The 21,792-nt window shown below is 41.6% G+C and overlaps 1 protein-coding gene across 1 annotated transcript; it reads right to left on the bottom strand.

The window, feature by feature from the left end:
- Positions 1-647: 647 nt before the first annotated feature.
- On the bottom strand, positions 648-20,387 carry CCT2 (chaperonin containing TCP1 subunit 2). Its single transcript, XM_006275049.4, has 16 exons — positions 20,244-20,387; positions 19,263-19,337; positions 18,440-18,505; positions 18,220-18,331; positions 17,888-17,964; positions 16,587-16,699; positions 15,185-15,387; positions 13,479-13,579; positions 13,267-13,394; positions 12,667-12,770; positions 8,118-8,237; positions 6,793-6,921; positions 6,590-6,693; positions 5,448-5,547; positions 3,930-4,071; positions 648-951 (listed from the first exon to the last, which is right to left on the bottom strand). The coding sequence occupies exons 1-16, from the start codon at positions 20,244-20,246 to the stop codon at positions 921-923; spliced, it is 1,608 nt and encodes a 535-aa protein (XP_006275111.1). The 5' UTR covers positions 20,247-20,387; the 3' UTR covers positions 648-920.
- Positions 20,388-21,792: the final 1,405 nt, after the last annotated feature.

The following is a 21,792-nucleotide window of genomic DNA, read 5'->3' as shown; positions in this document are numbered from 1 at the left end:
AGAAATGTTATTCAGACCAAGAAATCAATAGCTCCTCAAAATTCTCCTTTTTTAACCAACATCTTGCTTTATCATTCACTTTGCTTGTTACAAACGAATGATTCTGAAGATAATACAAGTTGCATTTATTTTTGCTTCTTCCCCTAAACTCCTGGGAAAATAGCTCCTAGAAATAGTTCTACTACTTCTTGTAATAAATATAAATTTTAAATGACATCTATCCAAGACCCTCTTTTAAAGAAGAGAAAATTCTACTGTAACTATAATTGTGTTTCCCTCCTTGCCATACTGTCACTTTTAGTGCTAACAATATACAACTTTAACAGCAACAGGATTTCCTCAACACCTAATTAAAAAAAACTCAGCCTTTTCTTTTCTAAACTGCCAGAAAAATGCAATGAACATCCATCATCAGTTATAGAGCCTGAATGGCATGTACTGAGTTAAAGTATACTACAATATTATTTTCAAACTACAGAAATACATGACTTCATATGGAAGAGGACATTTGTGTTTATTTTCTTTCTCCGAATATTAACATCTCTCTCTCTCTCTCAATTAACATTAAGAAACAGCATTGCAGTTCCTTCTCTACCTGGAAATCACACTTGTTGATTCTGTACAAAGGAAAAAAAAAACAAGTAATATGAATTTAAGCTTTTATTTATTTCAGTGTAGTAGATGGAAAACTTGGAAAGGAGCAGCAAGGATATGGATACTGCATGCTACCCATGTTTTAAATGAAAGTTAACTTTTTTTTCAAACAAAACAGAAAATAACTTAAAAACAAATAAATGTAATTGCATGTCACTGAGGGAGATGTGTCTTAAACATCTGTTCCATAACGTCATAAGGCGTTACGCTGCTAAAAAAAGTACTCTGCAAGATCTGGTCCACACATCTTCATGGGCTGAAAAAACTTAACAAGGGTGATGGTCCGGTACACGTTTCCTGGAAAGAAACAAAACAAAACAAAAAAAACTAATTTAAAATATTTTCTCCCTCCTTGAAGTCTAACTATTTAGTAAAATACTCACAATATACATTCAAAGCTAACCATCTTCACAAGCCTGGAAGCTGGGAGTAGCCCACAATAAGTCAGGCACAGTATCCCATCCCATCTTTTGTTTAAGTTTTGGTTAAATCAGCATGGGCAAACAGCAATGGGCAAACATCTGCCCCCCAATGAAGCCTCTTCCTAAAACCTAACAGTCAGAGATTGAGTTACACCATGGTGTGTCAAAAGTCTGGTAGGTACCAATATAATTGAACAGTTGTACAGACAACATGTTTTTAGCTTTAACATTTTGCGGCAGTGGGTTTTGCAGTCTCATTCTACATTATGAGAAAAAATATTTTCTTTCATTACTTTCAATTTAGTTGTCACCTTTCAATTTCACTGACTATTCCTTTATTTCCCTTTAAGAAAAATAGGGAGAGAAAATCCACATCCAACTTCTCTTGACTACTTATTACATTACTGGGGCCCGACTTAAAATCATAATTTTGCATTTTCTTGTGAAAAACCACAAAAATGGCCCTAAACTTGCTCCCTCAGCTAACTAGAGGGTGTTGGGGGGAGCAGCACCACCATCTGGACACAAAAATGGCAGCCCCAGCCATAATATTAGTGAGCTGGGCCTGTGATTTAAACCAGGCCCTACTCATTACTGTATTTACTCACACACCCCACACATCTTTTCCCCTAAAAAGTCAGTCATTGAAAACTGGCATGCATATCTATCTACAATGGATCAGCTAATTTTCTTTGCCAGAACAGAAGCATGAAGACACTGGATACGCACAGATGTCTGTGGGGCATTAATGGGAGGTTGGATTGAGTTAAAAAATTGCCACCCAATCAGTGAATTTCATCTGCCATTATTTTTTCCCCTTTACCAAATTTTGGTTACTACCTTTGAAGTTTCTTAGAATCCTCTGGACTTGGCCAATTTAGATTATTATTAACTAGTTAGCTACATTCCTAATCCCTCCCTTTTCCACAACATTAACATAAACCCAATCCAGAAGATTACTGCATCATCCCATTAACACCATTTTCAGGGAAAATTCTTTCAGAGACAAAATGAAAGTTTTAGTAGTAAAGTTTAAACACATAAGGTCCTTTTGTTCGCACAAAATCTTTTAGGTAAAACCATACTAGCTTTGCATAGACCTTTAACAGAAATGTACTGCACCTGTACACAATAATGAGGAATTCTTCCTTAGTTATTTTATTTCCTATACATTTCTCCAATCCCAGATTTAGCAGGCAAAAGAACTCTGTTGCCAATAATATGAAATGAAGCATGCAGGTTTCCTGGATGGACTAGAATTAGATGATCTCTTGAGGTCACTTCCAGTCTTACTTTCTTATCTATAACTTTTTAAAATGGTGTAATAAAAATTGTAGAGTGCCTCTGATACCAAAGGTGTCAACCAGCTGTAAAAGGAGTGTCTAATATGCCCATGCCATTTCATTTAATCAATAGTGGCCTTATTTACTTTACAATAAGTGTAGTTGAGGATGTGTTATTTAGAGGAATTCCACTCTTGGTAAACATGGACCCCAAGAATGAAATCCAGGTAAGCAATCACTTCCAGAAACATCCAGGTATCAAATTAGTCTAAAACCCAATAGCTAAGCTGGAAAAAGTAACAGTAAATGTGGAGAAAAAAAACCCAACAAAAAACCCAGCAGAAATCCTTAAATAATCAGCTGCGTTTCAAAAGCATTTTAGACAGCCACTATAATTGTAGCTTTGTTCCTCTCTTTTATTTATTTATAACGTAAGCCTCACTCAAAGCTCATGGCTCCCCTCTTATACCCCTTTGATACCTAATCCCAACCAAGTTTAATTTGGCCTTTTTTGATTTTGCATACATACTTTATTTCACTTCTCCATTTACTTCTACATACTGTGATCAACAGCTGCATCATACCTCATAGGTATTTGTGATTTAATGCCTTTTGAGAGTCAATTATTTCTCTTAATGCCCCTGGCAGCCATGCAATTAAAGGCATGATAGGATCTAATCTTTTATCCCAACAATTGTGCTTCCTGCCTTGCCACACATGCATGACAGGATCTGTGATTTAGGATCAAGTATCAGATTCCACTCATGATCCCGGGCTCCCCCTGCACCACCAGGTTGGGTACCTTACCATCATCTAATAGCTGGCTCTGGGGACCCATAAGTCTGTTCAAGCCCCGCCCCCCGTAGTTTATGGAGCTGGCCAAGCATCTGACTATTGGCAAATTAGGACTGCCCCAGGGCTTGAATCCACTGACAGGGATTGCCGCCCCCCACCCAGGTTTCAGCTCTTGGGCAGTCCTGGCTAGCCAATTGTAAGGTGATGGTCATAACCCTGGAGCCACTCATCTCTTATCAGCAGGTAGGGACTACCCTGGAACCGGAATACGAGGGTGGTGCCTGCCAGCTAACAGGAGACTGGTTTAGCCCCCAGGCAATCCCTGCTTGCCAACCATCAGCTGACTGGGAGAGTCCCAGGGTTCAACCCCAAGGGCCATTTTGATCAGCTCTCAACTGGCAGACTACTTTGGGGCAGTCCTTGCATGGCATGCTAAACATTTAAGTTATGGTGCCATACAAACCAACCACAAAGATATATATTTTTCAAGTAATATTTTTGTTGCTGGTTAGTGATTTTATGGTGCTATAAATTCTTTGAACATGTGACCACTTCCCATTTCTGGGATGATTAACAGGCCAAAAAAATAACATGTGCCAGAGGCCTAATGTAAGATATCATGGAAAAAACTGAAAGTTTATCTGTAAGTCTTCTGTTGAAGATGAAATATTCTAAGTGTTCCCACCCCACTCCCATGATAAAGGGATTCTTTGGATTGTATATTAAAGGGTATTAATAACTCAAACAGCAAAATGAGTTTCAGAGATTAAGATACCTTGGTGCTGCTTTAATAATATCATCTACACGAAGAATCATTTCTGCTGCTTCAGCTGCACTCAGCAATACTTGCCGCTTGACTTGAAAGCTTTCAGTTATTCCCAGGGCTGCCATATCTCCAATAACTCCATCTTTCATATCTTAAAGAAAAAGACATCATTTATTCCAGAAAGAATTTAAAGACAACTTAAAGAAGCAGAAAGATAAATGACTAAGGAGAGAAAAAATTGTTAACAACTTCTCCATACCCGGAAATGACAACTTAAATCTAACATAGTACAACTCAGATTTATAGTGGAAACTTTATGTTATTGGGGAAGACAAGTCTTGGTATGACCCCAGCACTTTCCTCTAGCTCTGGAAAGTATCAAAAATAAAAATGTGTCATGTCCCAAAAATTAACTGTCCACTAAAAGCTACTCTGGTAATTTAATGTGATCAGTGTAAACTGCATATAGCCACATGTGTAATGCAACCATACCAAAACAAGCCAAGAAGGTCTGACATTTCATTTTGAAACCCAACACAGAAACACGAGTGAATAAGGATTTATTTATTTATTTATTTTAAGTATTAACTTCAGAATTTGCGGATATTGCTTACACTATAGAAAAAGCTTATTTGATGTAGTGGTGTAGGTTGTAGCTGTGTTGGTCTAGGCAGACAAGGTTCTTCAGGTGAATCTGGTGTCTTTTATTAGACCAACTTAAATAGCTGGAAAAAAAATTTCTGAGCAAGCTTTTGGATTTAAAAACCCTTCATCAGGCTGAGGAAGCCTCTGCAGTTGATGTGTGCTCTTCATTCCATCCAGGAAGTGCACACACCAACTGCAAAGGCTTCCTCAGCCTGATGAAGGGTTTTTAAACCCAAAAGCTTGCTCAGAAATTTTTTTTCCAACTATTTAAGTTGGTCTTATAAAAGATATCAGATTCACCCAAAGAACTTTGTCTGCCTATTCTTCTATGCAGGAATTTAAAGTGATATACACTTCATTATAACCACACTTTCTATTCCAAGCAGTTAATTGTCAAATTGGAGCATCTGCCTGTTACAGTTACTGATCATTTCATTTAGTATTCCTCACCTTCCATGTTTCAGCACTTTCTAATTCTGCTCCCATTTAACTGAATCACAGCAGTAACATTCACTGATTTGACCCATATACCTTATCAGGAATGCAAGAGTTTAGTTAACAGCCACAAAGCCATCTCTATTCCAAAAGGTGAAGATGAACAACCTTATCTCAGAGGTCAGTAAACTGGACAGTCAACTAGTAAGCTACATGTTAAGATGGCATAAAAGACTAATAAGAACCGAAATCAGTTTTAAACTTAATATCTAATGTTGCCACAAGATACAAATAAAGTTGATGCTGATGTTAGATTTATACTTTCATTATAATTATTTTCTTTTTGACCCAATAATTTAACTTTGTTTTATTAAACAATAGTTTGCTTCCAGTCAATCTTAAAAGTAAAAGCAAAAAAGTCTCCATATGATGTATCAAACTCCTCACCAAGTCCGTAAGTCATTTTCCCTTCACTGTGAGCAGCTCTGAGCTGAGCAACTAGATCTGCACTGTCGTAGCCAGCATTATCAGCTATGATGATTGGGATCTAAGGGAATAAGCATGAACAGTTGAAAGGACATTCCAAATTCCCAAGCAATTCCCTTTAAGGTTCCTAAGTTACTTAAGTCACAAGAACAGTAGGACAAGCAAATCATGCAGTTGCAGAAAAAATACAAAGCTTTTCCCATTAGGATTGTCAACAATTTTTCACTGAAGTCATAGGTATCTAAAGTTACATTACAAAACCTTACTGTACTACAAACAATTTGAACTGTAGAAACTTGTTGAGATCTCTGGTACACAATTCTCTATGCTGGAAAATAGCGCAAATTTTCAAGCCCAAAAGAGGGGCATTTACAAAAGCTAGATGTTACTTGAAAATATATTTTTGAGAACAGACATAGCTGAAACTTTAGTTACAGAACAGATACTAAGCAGCTCTAAAACAAACGTGTGTGTGTGTGTGTGTGTGTGTGTGTGTGTGAGTGAGTGAGTGTCTGTGTGTGTGTGAGAGAGTGAGTGAGTGAGTGAGTGAGTGTCTGTGTCTGTGTGTGTGTGTGTGTGTGTGTGTGTGTGTGTGTGAGAGTGTGAGTGAGTGAGTGAGTGAGTGTCTGTGTGTGTGTGTGTGTGTGTGTGTGTGTGTGTGTGTGTGTGTGTGTGTGTGTGTGTGTGTGTGAGTAATTAGGAGCTGGAAAAGACCATCACATCTTGATTCTGTCTTAGGCTTTTGACCTTATCAGATATCACAAACCAAAAGTAGAAGAAACTCCAAGATCAAAATAAAATGCTAATTAAAAACAACTGACAAAATTAACACACTGACCTACTCAAATACAAAACAGGTACGTGAAGTAATGATTATCATATCAATACATTAACAAGAGGAAAGATTAGTTCAACAATTTTTGTCTAATTACACAGCCAGGATAAGTAATTTAATAAATTTAGTTTCTGTACCTCCAGTCAATCAAAATCTGAAAGAGTAACAACTAAAATATTTGGATACTTGTCTTTTACCTTACTCAAACAAGTCTTAAAAATGTTAGTTCTACTGGCTACTCCAATAATTTGAATGAACTCTAACTTACCATTCTTAAAGCCTTAGCAAAAGAGTCCATTGCAACAGATTCTTTGCCTGGTGTCCTGTTGGCAAGCTCTGTGACTGCATGAGCCATCAGCATCTCTGAACAACCTGTATATTAAAAGACGCACAAGCATCTTATATGTGAGTCAACTCACAACCACTAATTGTGTTAAAGGCATCGAGAAAAAAAGAAATCTAAGTATTTACCTCCACCATATACAGTTCTAGTGTCTTTCACAGTTTGGGCAAGGACACAGAGAGCATCATGCAAAGATCTTTCTGCTTCATCTAGAATTTGCTTAGTTGCTCCACGCAGAACTATGGTGCAAGCTTCACCTAGTATGATGAAAAATAGCAAACAGTTAAGAACATCTAACAAAACCAATAATTTAAACATTAATAAAAAGCAAAACCAAAAAATAAGCTACCTGAACATTTAGACTGGTTTTACTACCATTAAGTTAAGACATCAGCATAAAAAAAAAAATACAGATGGCATGTCACAAAAGGAATGAATTTTTATGGTACCACTTTTTTCATTTTTTCTCATCCCCACATTACTCCAGATTAAACTGTTTCTTCACAAGTAAAAGCTGTAACACAAAACAATTCTTTGCCAAATTACGTATGGTTTATAGATATTGGTACCTTTTTACCAATTAAAGTTATTTACATAACAGATCAGCATTTGTGTCACAACAGTTTCATCTTGCAAAATAAGTTATGTTGTTGTAAAAAAAAAATAAAAAAAATGCAATTTTGGGCAAGATTAACTGGAGCATTATTAGGTAAGACACATGGGCTGATTGTGACACTAATAGATGCAGGTGAGGCGTCATCTATGTGACGCTCTGGGCTCTGCATTTTAAGACTGAAGGAGAAAAGTTAGGAGGGTCCAACGTCAGGTAACAAAAGTGATAAAGGGGTTAGGAAGGCAAGAAGTAAAAATAAGAAATACAAGAAAGAGCTTGGAGAAAAGGGGAGGGCATGATAGCAGTCTTCAAATATTTGGAAGGCTATCGTAAAGAGGAGGAAGAACTGCTCTCCCTAGCTGCAGAGGGCAGTATACAAAATAAGGGATTTAAATTGCAATATGCATTAAATAGTGAAAATAACATTAAGTGAATGAGGCAGTGAACAGACTGTCCAGGGAAGTTTTAACACCTATTTTGTTGGAGGTTTTCAAGAAGAGGTTGGCTAGGCATTCAATAAGGATTATTTAGGAGTAGAAGTCCTGTTTTCATTTAAGAGATTGGATCCCTCAAGGTCCTTTCCAACTCTATTATTTTAAGTTTGAAGTTTTAATCTTACCAAGACACAAGCAATTGCTGATTAATAATGTCAGCCATATATACACTTCTTTGCAAGATTAGGGTCTTTCTGTTTGCCAAGCTTTCAAATACAAAACAACACTTTTTTGGCGCATCTGGCATATATCTATTCTCATGCAATCATTTCCTGGACAGTTTCAATACAAGTGGTTTCAATAAGTAAATGCAGTTACAATGGCAAGCCAATGGTAAAACACTTACCCATAGCTACTCCAGAGAAGTGAATAAGCTTATCTTCTCCAATCATGACTTCTTCAATAAGCTTGCAACTTCCTAGTTTTACCAGCTCTGGGTGCTCAAAGGTTGATGCAATTTCACCACCTAAGAACATAAATTCATATTAAACTGATTGTTCAATTTCTATCTAAATTAGCTCTTGCAAGACCTGACGCTTCCTTTTGTTATTAGTAGAAACACACTGGACTAGTTTCCCAAGATGATAGGCAAGTATGCATTTCTCATCTGTTCTCTAATTCACATTTTGATATTTAAAAAAAGAAGATGAAGAACCAGACTGAGCTGATGACTGGAAAGAAAGCCTTCATATGGCAAGTCTTCACCAGAAAACCAGGGTAACTAACTCAAAATTAAGTCCTAGTGAAAAAAAAAGGTGTTAACTAACCCAAGTTAAGAGCACAACCAAGTTGAGAACACAGCATTTTCATTTTATAAAAAGTAAACCAAAGGTGTTAAAGTGGAAAGAGCACTTGGCCAAATCCGAATGGTCATAAAACTTCCTCGCATGCGTGGGCGAGCTCTACCTGACTCATGAAGTCTATGGACCGACAAGAGGTAAAGCGCTGCTGGACCCGGTACTGGCCAAAGGGGATGATCTAGTCACTGACCTAAGAATCAAAGGAAAGCTGGGAGACAGTGACCATGAGCTGATCACTTTTACTATCCATCACAAAGCTGGCAAGTCAGCCAACAACGCAGAAGTCCTCCACTTTAGGAAAACTGACTTTGATGAACTTAGGAGGCTTGTTGAGGCCCTAAGGGGCCATGACTCGACAGGGAGAGGAATCCAAGACGAGTGGCTGCTCCTTAAGGGAGTGATCCTGAAAGCATAAGGAATGTCCATCCCATCTCAGAGTAAAGGTAGCAAAAGGGCAAAGCAACCCCCTTGACTCAGCAGGAAACTCACTGACCTCCTACGTCTAAAAAGAGAGGTTTATAAAGGATGGAAGACAGGAACCACCACTAAGGAGGAGTATTCTGCACTGGTCCGTATCTGTAGGGAGTGAACCAGGAAAGCCAAGGCTGCAACTGAACTCCAACTGGCTACACGTATCAAGGACAATAAAAAGTCCCTTTTCATATATGTAGGGAGTTGGAAGAAAAGCAAGGGTAACACTGGACCCCTTCTAAACCAAATGGGACAACTGACACGCAGGAAAAAGCCAACCTGCTTAACGGGTACTTCGTGTTGGTTTTTCGCCAGCCTAGAGCGACTACCCTGCCTCACATGATGCGGGATGGCCAGGGTGAGGGTGAATTTATACTCAGCATTGGTGTAGATCTTGTAAAGAAACACCCTGAGAGGCTGGACACCTTCAAGTCACCTGGTCCTGACAGTCTGCACCCCAGAGACCTTAAGCAGCTGTCAGGCATCATAGCCCAGCCACTGACAAGGATATTCAAGAACTTGTGGCGCTCAAGTGAAGTACCCGAGGACTGGAACGCCAGCGTAGTGCCTATCTTCAAGGGAGGAAAGTAGATACAGGGAATTATAGGCCCATCAGCTTGACCTGAATCCCTGTGAAGATTTTGGAAAAAATTATCAGAGACCATTCTACACAAGCTGGCTGATGGCAGCATCCCAAGGGACAGCACAGGTGTGTTGCAGGTATGTCTTGCCTGACCAAATCTCATTTCCCTCTATGATCAAGTGACACATCACCTGAAGAAAGAAGAGATCGACATCATATATCTGGACTTTAAAAAAGCCTTTGATCTGGCGTCCCACAATCTCATGGAAAAATTGGCCAACTGTGGCCTTGGCTACATCACAGTCTGATGTCTAGGGAATTGGCTCAGAGGTCGGACCCAGAAAGCGGTAGTCAGCAGAAGTGAACCACCATGGTGCTCCATGACCAGCGGTGTCCTCCAAGGCTCTATCCTTGGACCTGTACTCTTTAACATCTTTATTAACGATGTAGACACTGGTGTCAGAGGTGAACTGGCCAAGTTCACCGCTGACACCAAACTTTAGGGTAGAGCACCCACACCCGGGGATAGGCTGGTGATCCAGGCTGACCTTGATAGGCTTAGATGAGCAGATAAAAACCTGATGACATTCAATACGGAAAAATGCAAGGTACTCCACCTCAGGGGAAAAAAACCCCTGCATCACACTTATAGGCTCAGCAGCGGTATGCTCGCTAGCACGACAGCCGAAAAGGACTTGGGGGTCATGACTGACAATATGAACGTGTGCCACCAATACGATGTCACAGCTGGTAAAGCAAACAAAACTCTGGCTTACATCCCTAGATGTTTCTCAAGCAAATCTTAGAATGTCATCCTCCCACTGCACTCGGCCTTGGTCAGGCCGCAGCTGGAGTACTACATCCAGTTCTGGGCTCCACAATTCAAGGATGTGGAGAAACTTGAGAGTCCAGAGGACAGCCACACACATGATCAGAGGGCAGGAGAACAGGTCCTATGATGAGAGACTGAGAGCCATGGGACTCTTCAGCCTGGAAAAAAGCAGGCTTAGGGGTGATCTGGTAGAAGCCTATAAGTATATAAAGGCTGTATATCAGGATCTGGGGGAACACCTGTTCACCAAAGCCCCCCATGGGATAACAAGGTCCAAAGGTCACAAACTTCTCCAAGACCGTTTTAAGCTGAACGTAAGGAAGAACTTCTTTACTGTCCGAGCCCCCAAGGCCTGGAATAGACTCCCTCCAGAGGTGATGCAGGCACCTACCCTGGACTCTTTTAAGAAATGTTTGGACGCTTATCTTGCTGGGATCCTTTGACCCTAGCTGACTTCCTGCCCCTGGGGCTGGGGGCTGGACTCAATGATCTTCTGAGGTCCCTTCCAGCCCTAATGTCTATGAAATCCATGAAAAATGGTACAACTGAAGTAAAAATGTCTGAGTTTACAGATAGGGCAAAACAATAGCTTGCAAATTTGAACTCCCCCATTAATTTCAATACATGTTAACTCAGATGCCAGGGGTGAGTGCTAAGGTGCATAGCTGACAACCTAGAGGTCATAAATTCAAGGCCATAGCAGAAGCACTCGCACCGTGGCCTGTCAGATTCCAATGAATCTGCAAATTCTGCTAAATACCTTGTCACATGGACACAAGGAAGGAACTCGGATGTCAGTTATACAGTTAATGCTGACAAGCGAAGAGTTTTTGGAAAGTGATACACTCTACGTTCACATATTAGGAAACACCAGACTCTTGATAGCCATATACGACTGATTCAAATTTATTTAACATAGGAAAAGAGCTCTGTCTTGGATTCAAGTGCCAGAGTGGGGACTGGAGCTGAAGATGCTGCAGCTTAGCTGGGATCAGGGTGGCTCATGCAGTAGGGGAGCACAGAGGAGACTGCTACAGTGTGGGAAATTGGGGAGACAAGGGGATGAAAGTTTCTGTTGGGGAGACAGCACAGTAGCAGCAAGAGCTGCTGCAGCCCCAATCTAGCCATCTCCTTTTCCCTGGCCAGGGCCAGAGGTAGAATCAGAGGCATACCACAGAAGGGGATGGGGGACACAGACAGATTTAAAGACTACTATCCAACAGTTAGATTTCATACATGAAATATTATAACAAGCTTATAATTTTCCATGAATGAAGATAATTACCAGGGGGCAGGGAAGAGGGGTGTCAAATTCAAAATGGTCTTGGATTCAGGTAAATGTGGTATTAAGGAGAGCTTACAAATAAAGGGCAAAAATATTTGGTTCATCTCCGCAAAGCACTCCGAGATGTACAAGTACTGACAAGTGTAAATTGGTATAATGCAAATTTGAAATTGTTTGGAGTTCTTTAAAATCAAAGGCATCAGCTCCTATGTGTTAAATACACACAGCTCTCAACTATATTCAAATTAATTCTCTTATTTCACCACCATTTTTGGACTATGATGCATGTAGGATTACTGTTTTACAGAATACTAAGATAGTTTTACACAGCTATGATCATATTATTTACATAGGAATAACAATGATCCAAAATACCCCTTCCATTCCTAAATCCAGTCCCCTGACCAGTCCAACCAGTTAAGCTCCATCTTAAGACTAGTCAGTGTTTCTTGCCTCTACTACTGCTACTGGAATGCTGTCCAAAAACTTCATTCCTAGCTTTTAGCCCAAAGTTTATTCAGGGCAGGTTTACACACATTTGTACTTCCACTTAAAAACATTTTTTTCTTTCCTAGTGCTTTCCTATGAAGTGTATTTCTAGACAGCAGTCATATCCTCACTCAGTCTTCATTTTGCTACGGGTATGGACAAAACAGCAAGTTATAGCCAGTTAGCCTTGTTTCATTAAGCTGGCTTAAACAGGGACAGGCTAACCAGCCAGCTTGGCTTTTATTTACTGTAGGGTAAGAACAGACAGATGAGCAGCTACAACAGAGCAGCTGCTCTGTAGTAGAAGTCCTCACTTCTTAGCATATAGACAAAGTACAGTGAGTTAAATCAAACAAACCAAGTATTAACATTTAATGAAAGTATAAGCAACTAATGATACCCAGGTCCCAATACTGGAAAATTGCTTCTTTATACCTGTAACAAGAGCCAGACGTTCTACACCTGCAAAATCTGCATGTTCAATAGCCATAACGCCAGCAGCTCCAAAGAGCTGCTCAGGGTAGTTATAAATCAGCTGCCTACAATTAAAGCACAAATATAGATTTAATGTTACAGGAAGTAGGCATCCTTCAAAATTTCATAGCAGCAAGAAACCCACTGAACATGTAAGAACAGATTTGCTATAGAATCTGCAGTGTGGCTGGCCAGTGCAGTTTTGGCTCAGCCAGAAACTGCTACCAGTTCAGTAGGAACTGTGACAGGATGAAGTCTTACCCAGTAAGAGGGTGAATTATGCTGACTATAGGACTCTGCTCTATTTGCATACACAAAAGACATTTAGCTATGCTAAACCATACTGTGGCAGTTATGAATGTGGAAAAAACATCCCCTTCCTTTCGCTTTCCCAAAAAAAGCTGTGTCTTGTTTGCTGGTACAGGGCAGAGGGGGGCAGGATTGAATATGAGACAATATAGTATGGTAGAAAAGCTGGATCAAAAATTTCAAAACAATAATATTTTACCAATTTATGAAGATCAGTCAAGCACCTTATTCCTCACATAAGGACATACGTACCTGTTAATAAAGCAGTTTATCCCATGCTTAAGAATACGCTCAACTTTCTCTTTCATTTTTTCTTTTTCCGCTTGTTCAATTTCTGCTACCTTTGCAGTTGAATCCACTCTTACACGAGAGCCAAAAATCTAAATTAAAGATACCCCACAGAGATTAGGATCCTAAATTAACTGCCATGAATAGAGAAGATTTCTACTGCAGTAATCACTTACCTTAATTTTATCTGTATCCATACCAGTATTTGCAATAAGTATCTTCGCATTTTCAATTCTTTTTGGTTGGTTGACACCAATTTTTTTGTCTAGCAGAAAGCCTGCAGTGAAAGAGGGAGTAAAATATCAAGATTTTACATTAGGAGAGAAAAACAATGTAAGAAAATCTTGGAAAAGATTATCTAACAGTAACATAGATGTTTCTTGAAACAAATGCATATGAGTGCATCTCTCACACACACAATTAGCAGAGCCTGGTTTAAATCAGGCCCAGTTTGGTAATATCACGGCCCGATAGCGGCGGGGGCTGCGGTTTTCAAAACCAGATCGTGGCTCCCCCCTCACAGCCTGGCTGACAGCCTCTCCCTCTCTCCCCATCCAGCAACAGCCTGGCTCGCATACACAAGTTGTGCTGCAGGCGAAACACGCTCCTGGGCCAGATCCACCTATTGCCCCTGCACTGAAGCCAGCTTATTCAGGAAAACCCTCACCCTCTAGCACCAAGGAGGAGGAGGAGAAGATGCCAGTGCAGCAGGCCAGCAGAGCCCCACTCCCCACCACTAAGCAGGGACAGGTACTGAGGGGAGGGAAGGATCTCCCTCCATCCCTCACAGCTGGGGCTTCCCCCTCACCTCTACACCCAGCAGGGGACATGGAACCCCCTTTTCCCCTGCTGCCTCCTGGAGATTGCAGAGGGAACATGGGGGGAAGAAGAGGGGCAGGGTGAGGTAAGTGGAGGTATAAGGGAAGGCCTGGCCCAATGGTACCTTTGCTTTCTTTTCTTGGCTGAGCTGCTCCACACAAAATCACTTCAATCCAGGCCAGGGCCAGGACTGGGGCTAGGCTGGGAAGGCAGCCAACCAGCAACTTCCTCTAGCTACCACTGCTGCCTTAGGGTCCCCAGCCTCCTAGTGTTGTGTCACCTCCACCCCTTCCAATCCACAGGCTGCGGAGGGGCTGAGCAGGCAGCAGCTCCACCCTGGTGCCAAACAAAGTGCAGGGCTGGCCAGACCAGGCCAGTGCACAAAGATGGAGCTGGGAAGGCTGCTGTTGCTGCCACCTCTACCTCATGGAGGCCAGCAGAGGTTAGAGGAACCCTGGCAGCAGCAGGAGGTGGGGTAGAACTATTCTACTCTGCCCTACTGCTGCTCCCCCAGCTGGCCAGCCACAATGCTCCCATCCAACACTTAGTGGGTAGGAATCGATGGGGTGATGGACATTGTGCATCAAGAACAGTGGGGTTGGGAGCTGTGGGGCAAGGCGCATGGCGCTACTGGGGGCCATGGCTGCCACTCTGGCTGCAATGGGGGCATGAAGGCAATGGCTGTAAGGGAGGGGTTGTCAGGGTGGTCCCACCCACAGCAGAAGGCTAAGGTGTGGGGGCAGAGCTGCTGTCACATCTATTTGTCCTGCAACTTCTCTGTTACCCCAGTGATTTCCTGCAAGGAAGAGGGGGCAGGGAGGCTGGGGTTGCTACTCCCTTCTACCTAGGGCAGGGCAGCCATCTTGTCGCAACAAAATGCCACATGGCCACTTGCTAGGGAACTCCCTAACAAGTGACCACCATATTGTAATATTTTGTTGCAAATCGCATTTTTTGGGAAAATTACTTTTGTTATTTTCATGAAAAACGTGAAATCACAATTTAAATCAGGCCCTAGTGATTAATTACAACTTAAATTTGCTGTCACTGTATAAAGACATACCTTCATCTAAGTAAGAGTCTGCCAGACTTCCACCTAATTTCTTGATGACATGGATAGCTTCCAGATTACCAGATCCTTTCAGTCTAAGAACAGCTTCCACTGCTAGTTTGGTAAAATGGTTTTTATGATGAGTAAGCAGTTTTGAAGAAAGCGTGGTCCCTGCGATATTCATTAAATCTTCACGGAACTTTACTTCATCGTCACTAAAACAAAACACCACATTTTATCTAAGTGAGCGTAATTAAGTGACCAAAACTGGAGAAGGAAATGGTTGACGGTCACAATATATTCTCTCTCCTTTTCAAAGTCAATATACAGCAGTAAAAAAGGTTCATTTTGGACACCTGACACATTCTACAGTACCATACGCCTCTCCATAGAAAAGGTACTCGCTTCATAATGGTCTGACTTTATATAATTAGTCTCCTGAAAGATACTATTTTCCTGTTTATCAGAACCCAACAAATAACTTAAACCCCTACACAGCCTGTTCTATTTCTCAACACACATCCTAGGTGAAAGCATAAGTGCAAAGTAATCCTATACTTTTCAAAATGTTTAACAGGAGATAAACAACTTCAATCAATAATGTATTTTTAAAAAAAACCTCAAAATGCTTTCTTCTTTAAAAAAAAAAAAGTCCAAAACTAAGATGTTCTTCAAGTTTAACTGTGTCTGTTTTCTGTTTCTCCATTAGTGACCAGAAGTGCCTTTTCTCATTTTCATTAAAACTGTACAACTGAGATTATGTCTGGTATTCTTAAAATTATTTTTTAAATACAAAATTGGGTTGTTTTTCCAAGGAAGAAGTAATTTTGAAATTAAGTTTAGAGAGGCTGTGCTTTCACTCACTGATAGTGAAACTACAAGTCTTCAGATCAAGCCAATGTTAGGAAAAATTACAATTACTACTTACTATGGAGCAAATTATGTTTTAGATCAAACAGCTATATGCATTTCTTAAAATTCTAAATACATTTTCAAAGCCCCATATTTTACTGAACAAACCAGTAAGAAACATCTGTATATTCATTCCAGCAATTCTCAATAGGGCTGCTAGTTGAGATATTTGAAAGGAAAATCCATATTGTTAAAACATTCTAACCCATTATAGTTTAAGTTCTCTGCTAGAAAAGAATTCCTCTACTACCTTCTGTAGTCAAACAAGTGAAAACCAACTGGACTAAGAACCGGAATTTTCCAAGGGGCACCCTGAGTATATCAAGGGATGCCTAGAGCCCAAAAAAGTCACTCTTCTATTATGTGGACTATGTCAGCAAAGAAGCAAATCATTTTTCATCTGTTGCTTAATTTTCACCTCTACTTGTCATAGTCTTGGAAAATTTCTATAAAAACTACTTAAGCAGCAAGATAAATTATTTCAGAATTTTAACACGCTAACCCGTGATCAACTGCAGCTTTCAGAAGGGCTTCTCTCGCTGCCTTTGTGGCTTCTCTCCAACCTGCAATAATAGTTTGAGGATGAATCTTCTTTGCAATCAGTGACTCTGCCTCCTATTAAAAGTAAAATACATAATTAATTTACTCTTGCACAAGAAGGACAATACATTTGGGAAGAGAATTCAAACAGGACATTAATTTGCTAAGTAACTGAAATTATCAGCATAAATTAATGTTTAGGTGAAATATTACATATACATACGCACACACACTTTACATTTCTCCAGAATTCTGTAATTCCATGCTGTGAGTAGTAAGTCATAGCTGGCTAAAGTGCTGATATCTACCCTTGAAAAAATCCCTCAGAAATGCTGACTGATGAAAACCAGAGTTTCATGTAAATAGCAAGCAAGCTTTTATAAAAGCATTATCTTTCACTGCAGTTGTGCACTTGCTCCCTGTTCAGTCACAAATGAAACTCAAGGTGTTGCGTGTTCAAAGCCAGGCTTGGTTTAGAACTGAGCTATCCTTGTAACTGCAGTACAAGCAAACTAACAATCTCAATATCAGCCTCTGAAGGTGGATCAGAAATAGTTTAACAGCCTTCATAACAGTGCAAAACATTTCATTAAATCTATTTACTTTTTTTTGTTGTTGCAAAAAACAGGTTTTATAAATGCTTATTAAAAAGATTACAATTTTCAAAATTTAGCATAGAAGTATACCAGAAAATGTCTTGAAGTTTTTACAACCCAGCACTGCAGCATGCTGCTAAATGCAAGAACCAAAAAGGTAAAACTATTCATTGGCAAATAATCTGGATACAGAAAACAGGAGAAACAGAGGTAAGTATAAAAATTGTAAAAAATTGAAAATATAAGACATGAAACAATTTAAAAAATTAAACGTTAGTAATAAAGACAGCTCTCGAGGTTTTATTCTATCACAATTTGGGCACAGGGGTGGAAACTATGCAGACTTACCACAGTTTAGCCTGAATCCACTATTATTGTTTCATCTACCCATGGTACTTCCCTCTCCCCAGTTTCATTAAGAGATAAATTACTGTTTCTCAGCTCCATTTACAGAAACAAAAATTACAATAAATCAGCTGAGCAGCACTCGTGAGCAGTACATCTCCCATCCCAAAGAGAGACCGTTGTTTCATCCATGCAAGCCCACAGGTAGGCAGTACATTAAAGCTTACACCAAATTGCATGTTGTGTTAGCATTTGCTATACCACAGTACTCAGACACCAGAGCTAAAAGCAGCACTAAAAACATGAACTGTCAGTATATTACCCGTAGCAATTCTGCTGCCAAGACAGTTACAGACGTAGTTCCATCACCAACTTCATCATCTTGAACCTTTGAAATATCTTAAGAGAAAAAAAAATCATCACTATTAATTAATTGGTTCTAGTATCCTGCTACTCATTACAGACTTGAACTACGCATGCTTATACAGAATACTTGTTACCTGGAGCAGCACTTATCTGCATTAACTAATATTGCACCACCAACATGCTTTTAGTGAAAGCAAAGAGAAGAATAAACAAAAAGCAATATCCTTTAAAAAAATATTTAAAAGTATTTAAAATACTTCTCTGATGAACATTTAGCTAAAAACTCACCAACCAAGACCTTGGCTGCTGGATTGTCAACTCCAATAGCTTTTAAGATGGTTGCACCATCATTGGTTACCGTTACTGCACCATCTCTTCCAGTACTTAGGAGAATCTTGTCCTACAGGATGCAAGATTTAGGAAGCTACTTGAAAAATGTACTTTGTGTCATCAAGAGCTGCAAGGAATAGTAACAGTTATGGTCTCTAAGAACCTGCAAATAGCTTACCATGCCCTTTGGCCCCAGGGTGCTCTTAACTAGATCTCCAACAGCAATGGCACCAACAAAGGAGGACTGAAATGAAAGTGAACAAGCTATCAGAGAAAGAATCATCATTTCTGTTCTGAGCAATCAACTGAATCTCAGACTCACTGGAGAAGATATCATAGATAACAGTCACAATCTAGTATGTAGGGTGTAGCTCAGGCTCCCCTGCATTTAATTCACCAATCGATTGCTAGGAATTGGGATCACTGAAACCAAAAGAATACTTCACTGTCTTCCCATTCTCAATGTCTGACAAGCAGAGCCCTTGGCAACTGGGGACAACAATTAGTAGAGTTCTTATTCAACCCCCTAAACAGAGAACGCTCTGCAAAAGCGGAATCTTACTAGTCATAGAAAATGTAGTTTTTACAATTTAGCAAGCGTCTAATGAAGAATCACAAACTATATATTTTTTTAAAGTTCCAAATTGAGCTAAATTGTGGCCGTTTTTCCATGGGAACAAAAGGCATGATCCCGAAGTCCAAGCCCCCCTGACAAGCATCAAGTCCTTTCAATAAAACAGTTGCAAGATTTTAATTAATACAAGAAAAGTATTTCTCTCATTTTCTTCTCAGGCATGCCTGGATCATTTTTACTTGGCTTTTTTGGAAGGTTAATGTTAGGCAGTACCTAGCAAGAATAGTTTCAGCCTTAACTGATACATTTTGGTTATGAGCAATACTAGTGTTTTATAGCAGGAACTGCCAGGAAACCTTTTTTGTTATGTAGAAGGTGTAAGGAAAGCATACGAGATGTTATCAGTTTCACAGATGATTTAACTCACCAAACGAGCTGTTTCTGCTTTTTCTTCATCTGCACCTGCCTTGAAAATATTCACTGGAGCAAGGGAAAGGGATGCCTGAAACAAGAACAGTCACAAATCCAGCATTCAGCTTTAATATAATGCGTTTTTTTTTTAAAACGCACCTCGCAAACATGGCTACCACCAAAACCGGGATTCTCAATCTGGGAAAACTTGAGAGCAGGTTGGACACTTGGCTGGGAAGGGATGAGCCTGCCTCCAGTAGGGGGCTGAACTAGGTTGCACCTGGTGAGGTCCCTTCCAGCCCTACTTCCTTATGAGCAACAAGGAAAGCTTCCCCCTTACTGCTGAATCACAGGGCTGCAGCTATCCTTTCTGTCCAGTTGGATATATTTTAATAATTTATTTCATGTTTTTAATAACTGTAATAAACTCATTACTGCTGAATCACAGAAGTGCAGGGGTGTTTTCTGGCCAGGGCTGGATTACATTTTAATAGTTTGATTGTGTTTTTAATAACTGGAATAAGCTGTAATTAGAGACAATAACCTCCACTCAAGGGGGCAGACTGGAGTCGGGAGTCGCCGGGCAGGCGCTCAGCACCCCGCCGCATTGCCCAGAGAACATAAGTAAAACCCGCTCGGACTCGGGGAACACGCTGGACCCACTCCTTCATCTCTGCAGTTCCTCTCTGGAGGCCTGAGGCGGCGGCGGCGCCGGCCCGGCCCGGCCCGACCACTCGCTCCCCACAGGCGCTACTGTCCCGGGGCGCGCGGGCATCCAGCGCCCGCTCCATCGTGGGCACGTGACTGGGGGAGGGAGAACCCCGCCACCCTCGAACCTTCCAGACCGCCCCGCCCCGCTATCGGACCAGGGGGGAGGCGAGGCCGCCGCCGCAGGAGCTCGGCCGGGGCTGAAAAAGACCCACGCGGCGCGGACACAAGGAGCCGAGCCGAGCCGAGCCGGCCCCGGCCCCTGCGCGCGGGCGCGCCCAACACTCACCATGATGGCGGCGGCGGCAGCGCTGCGAGTGAAGCCTTCCAACCGAGCCGACCCCACGAGCCGCCTCGCGAGCCACCAGAAGTTGCGTTGCTCGTAAGCCGCCGGAAGAGGCTGGGCCGCCCGGCCGCTCGCCGCCCTCACTGCCTCTCAGCGCGCACGCGCCTTGGGGAGCGGTGCATGCTGGGAGTCGAGGGCTCCGCCTTCGGTTTGGCTGGTGTGCGCTCGCGGCGGTGTTCCGTTTGCCCCCGCCCTGGGGAGCGGAGACTGCCGCTGAGACGCTGGCACCCGTGTTGCTTCCCCGAGGCCAACTCACGGCGTGACTGGAACGAACCCGGTCTGGACGCGTTCCTCGAGCAGCAACTGACTGAACGTGTGGCCGCGCTACAGCTCCACCTGCGATTAACGTGGCTCCTCGCTGTAACGTCTCCAAGGAGGCTTCCCTCTTCCCGCCAGAGCTGCAGCAGGAGAGGCAGAGAGAAGGGAAGGCTGCTCCACAGTAGTAGGGTTACCATATTTCCAGTTTCAAAAAAGAGGACACCTGAGGGAAAAAAGGGGGTATACGATTGTAAGGGGGAGATGCTATGCCTGTGCCCTGCCCCTCACTTTCAGGCAACAGACCCATGGGTTACTGGAGCTTTTTGAGTCGGGGGGCACATGCCCCCCCTGCCACCAGTCAGTGAGGAGGGGGGCCCTGGTGGCCGATTGCACTGACCGATCTCGCTCACCAAAAAGCAGCCACTTCTGGACGGGCCCAAAACTGCATACAGTACCCTAAGTGCGGCCTCACCAGTCTGGACTAGGGCAGAAGGATCACTCCCAATGGTTTACAAGTGACTTTCCTGTTAATGCAACTGAAGATGCTGTTGGGTTTTTGTTTTTTTCACAGCTGTGAACCATTTACCCAGTCTATCCAGGTCATTCTGGATCCTAGTCCTGTTCTCTGGAGTATCTGCAGTTCTACCCACCTTGGTGTCATCTGCAAATTTGCTAAGCATGCACTTGATCTCATCATCCAAATCATTAATAAGATGTTGAACAATACTGGACCCAGGATAACCCTCTGAGGACTCGCACTTAACACCTCCTCTCAGCTAGAAATTGAGCACTATTTGCCAAGTATCCAACCAGCTATTTATGCACCTTACAGTACTTGTGTCTAGTCTGTATTTCCTTAGTTTGTTAATGAGAATGTCATAAGCCTTGCTAAAGTTCAGGTATATCATATTCACTGCTCTCCCCTATGCACAGAGCGTGTCACCCTGTCACAGAAGGAAATAAGATTGGTCGGGAATGACTTGCTCTTAGTGAACCCATGCTAACTGTTCCTGATTACTCTGTTCTCTTCAGGTACTTCACAATGGATAATTTCTTGAGAACCTTCTCCATGTTCTTTCCAGGTATAGAGGTCAGGCAGAGTGGTCTCTAGTTCCCCGGATCCTTCTTCCCCTTAAAGATGGGCCCTATATTTGTCCTTTTCCAGTCATCATCAGGGACCTTGCTTGACCTCCACAAGTTTTCTAAAAGGATTGCCAATTACTCTGAATTTACC

The sequence above is a fragment of the Alligator mississippiensis genome, chromosome 4, assembly GCF_030867095.1.
Source record: "Alligator mississippiensis isolate rAllMis1 chromosome 4, rAllMis1, whole genome shotgun sequence".
Classification (NCBI taxonomy): domain Eukaryota; kingdom Metazoa; phylum Chordata; order Crocodylia; family Alligatoridae; genus Alligator; species Alligator mississippiensis.
This window is presented reverse-complemented; position numbering and strand designations above follow the sequence as displayed.

Coding starts and splice junctions, on each gene's coding strand:
- CCT2 (XM_006275049.4), bottom strand. Junction 15,388..16,586: donor AAAGCTGCAGTTGATCACGG/GTTAGCGTGTTA, acceptor GTTTTGTTTTAG/TGACGATGAAGTAAAGTTCC. Junction 13,580..15,184: donor AGACTCTTACTTAGATGAAG/GTATGTCTTTAT, acceptor CTTTCACTGCAG/GCTTTCTGCTAGACAAAAAA.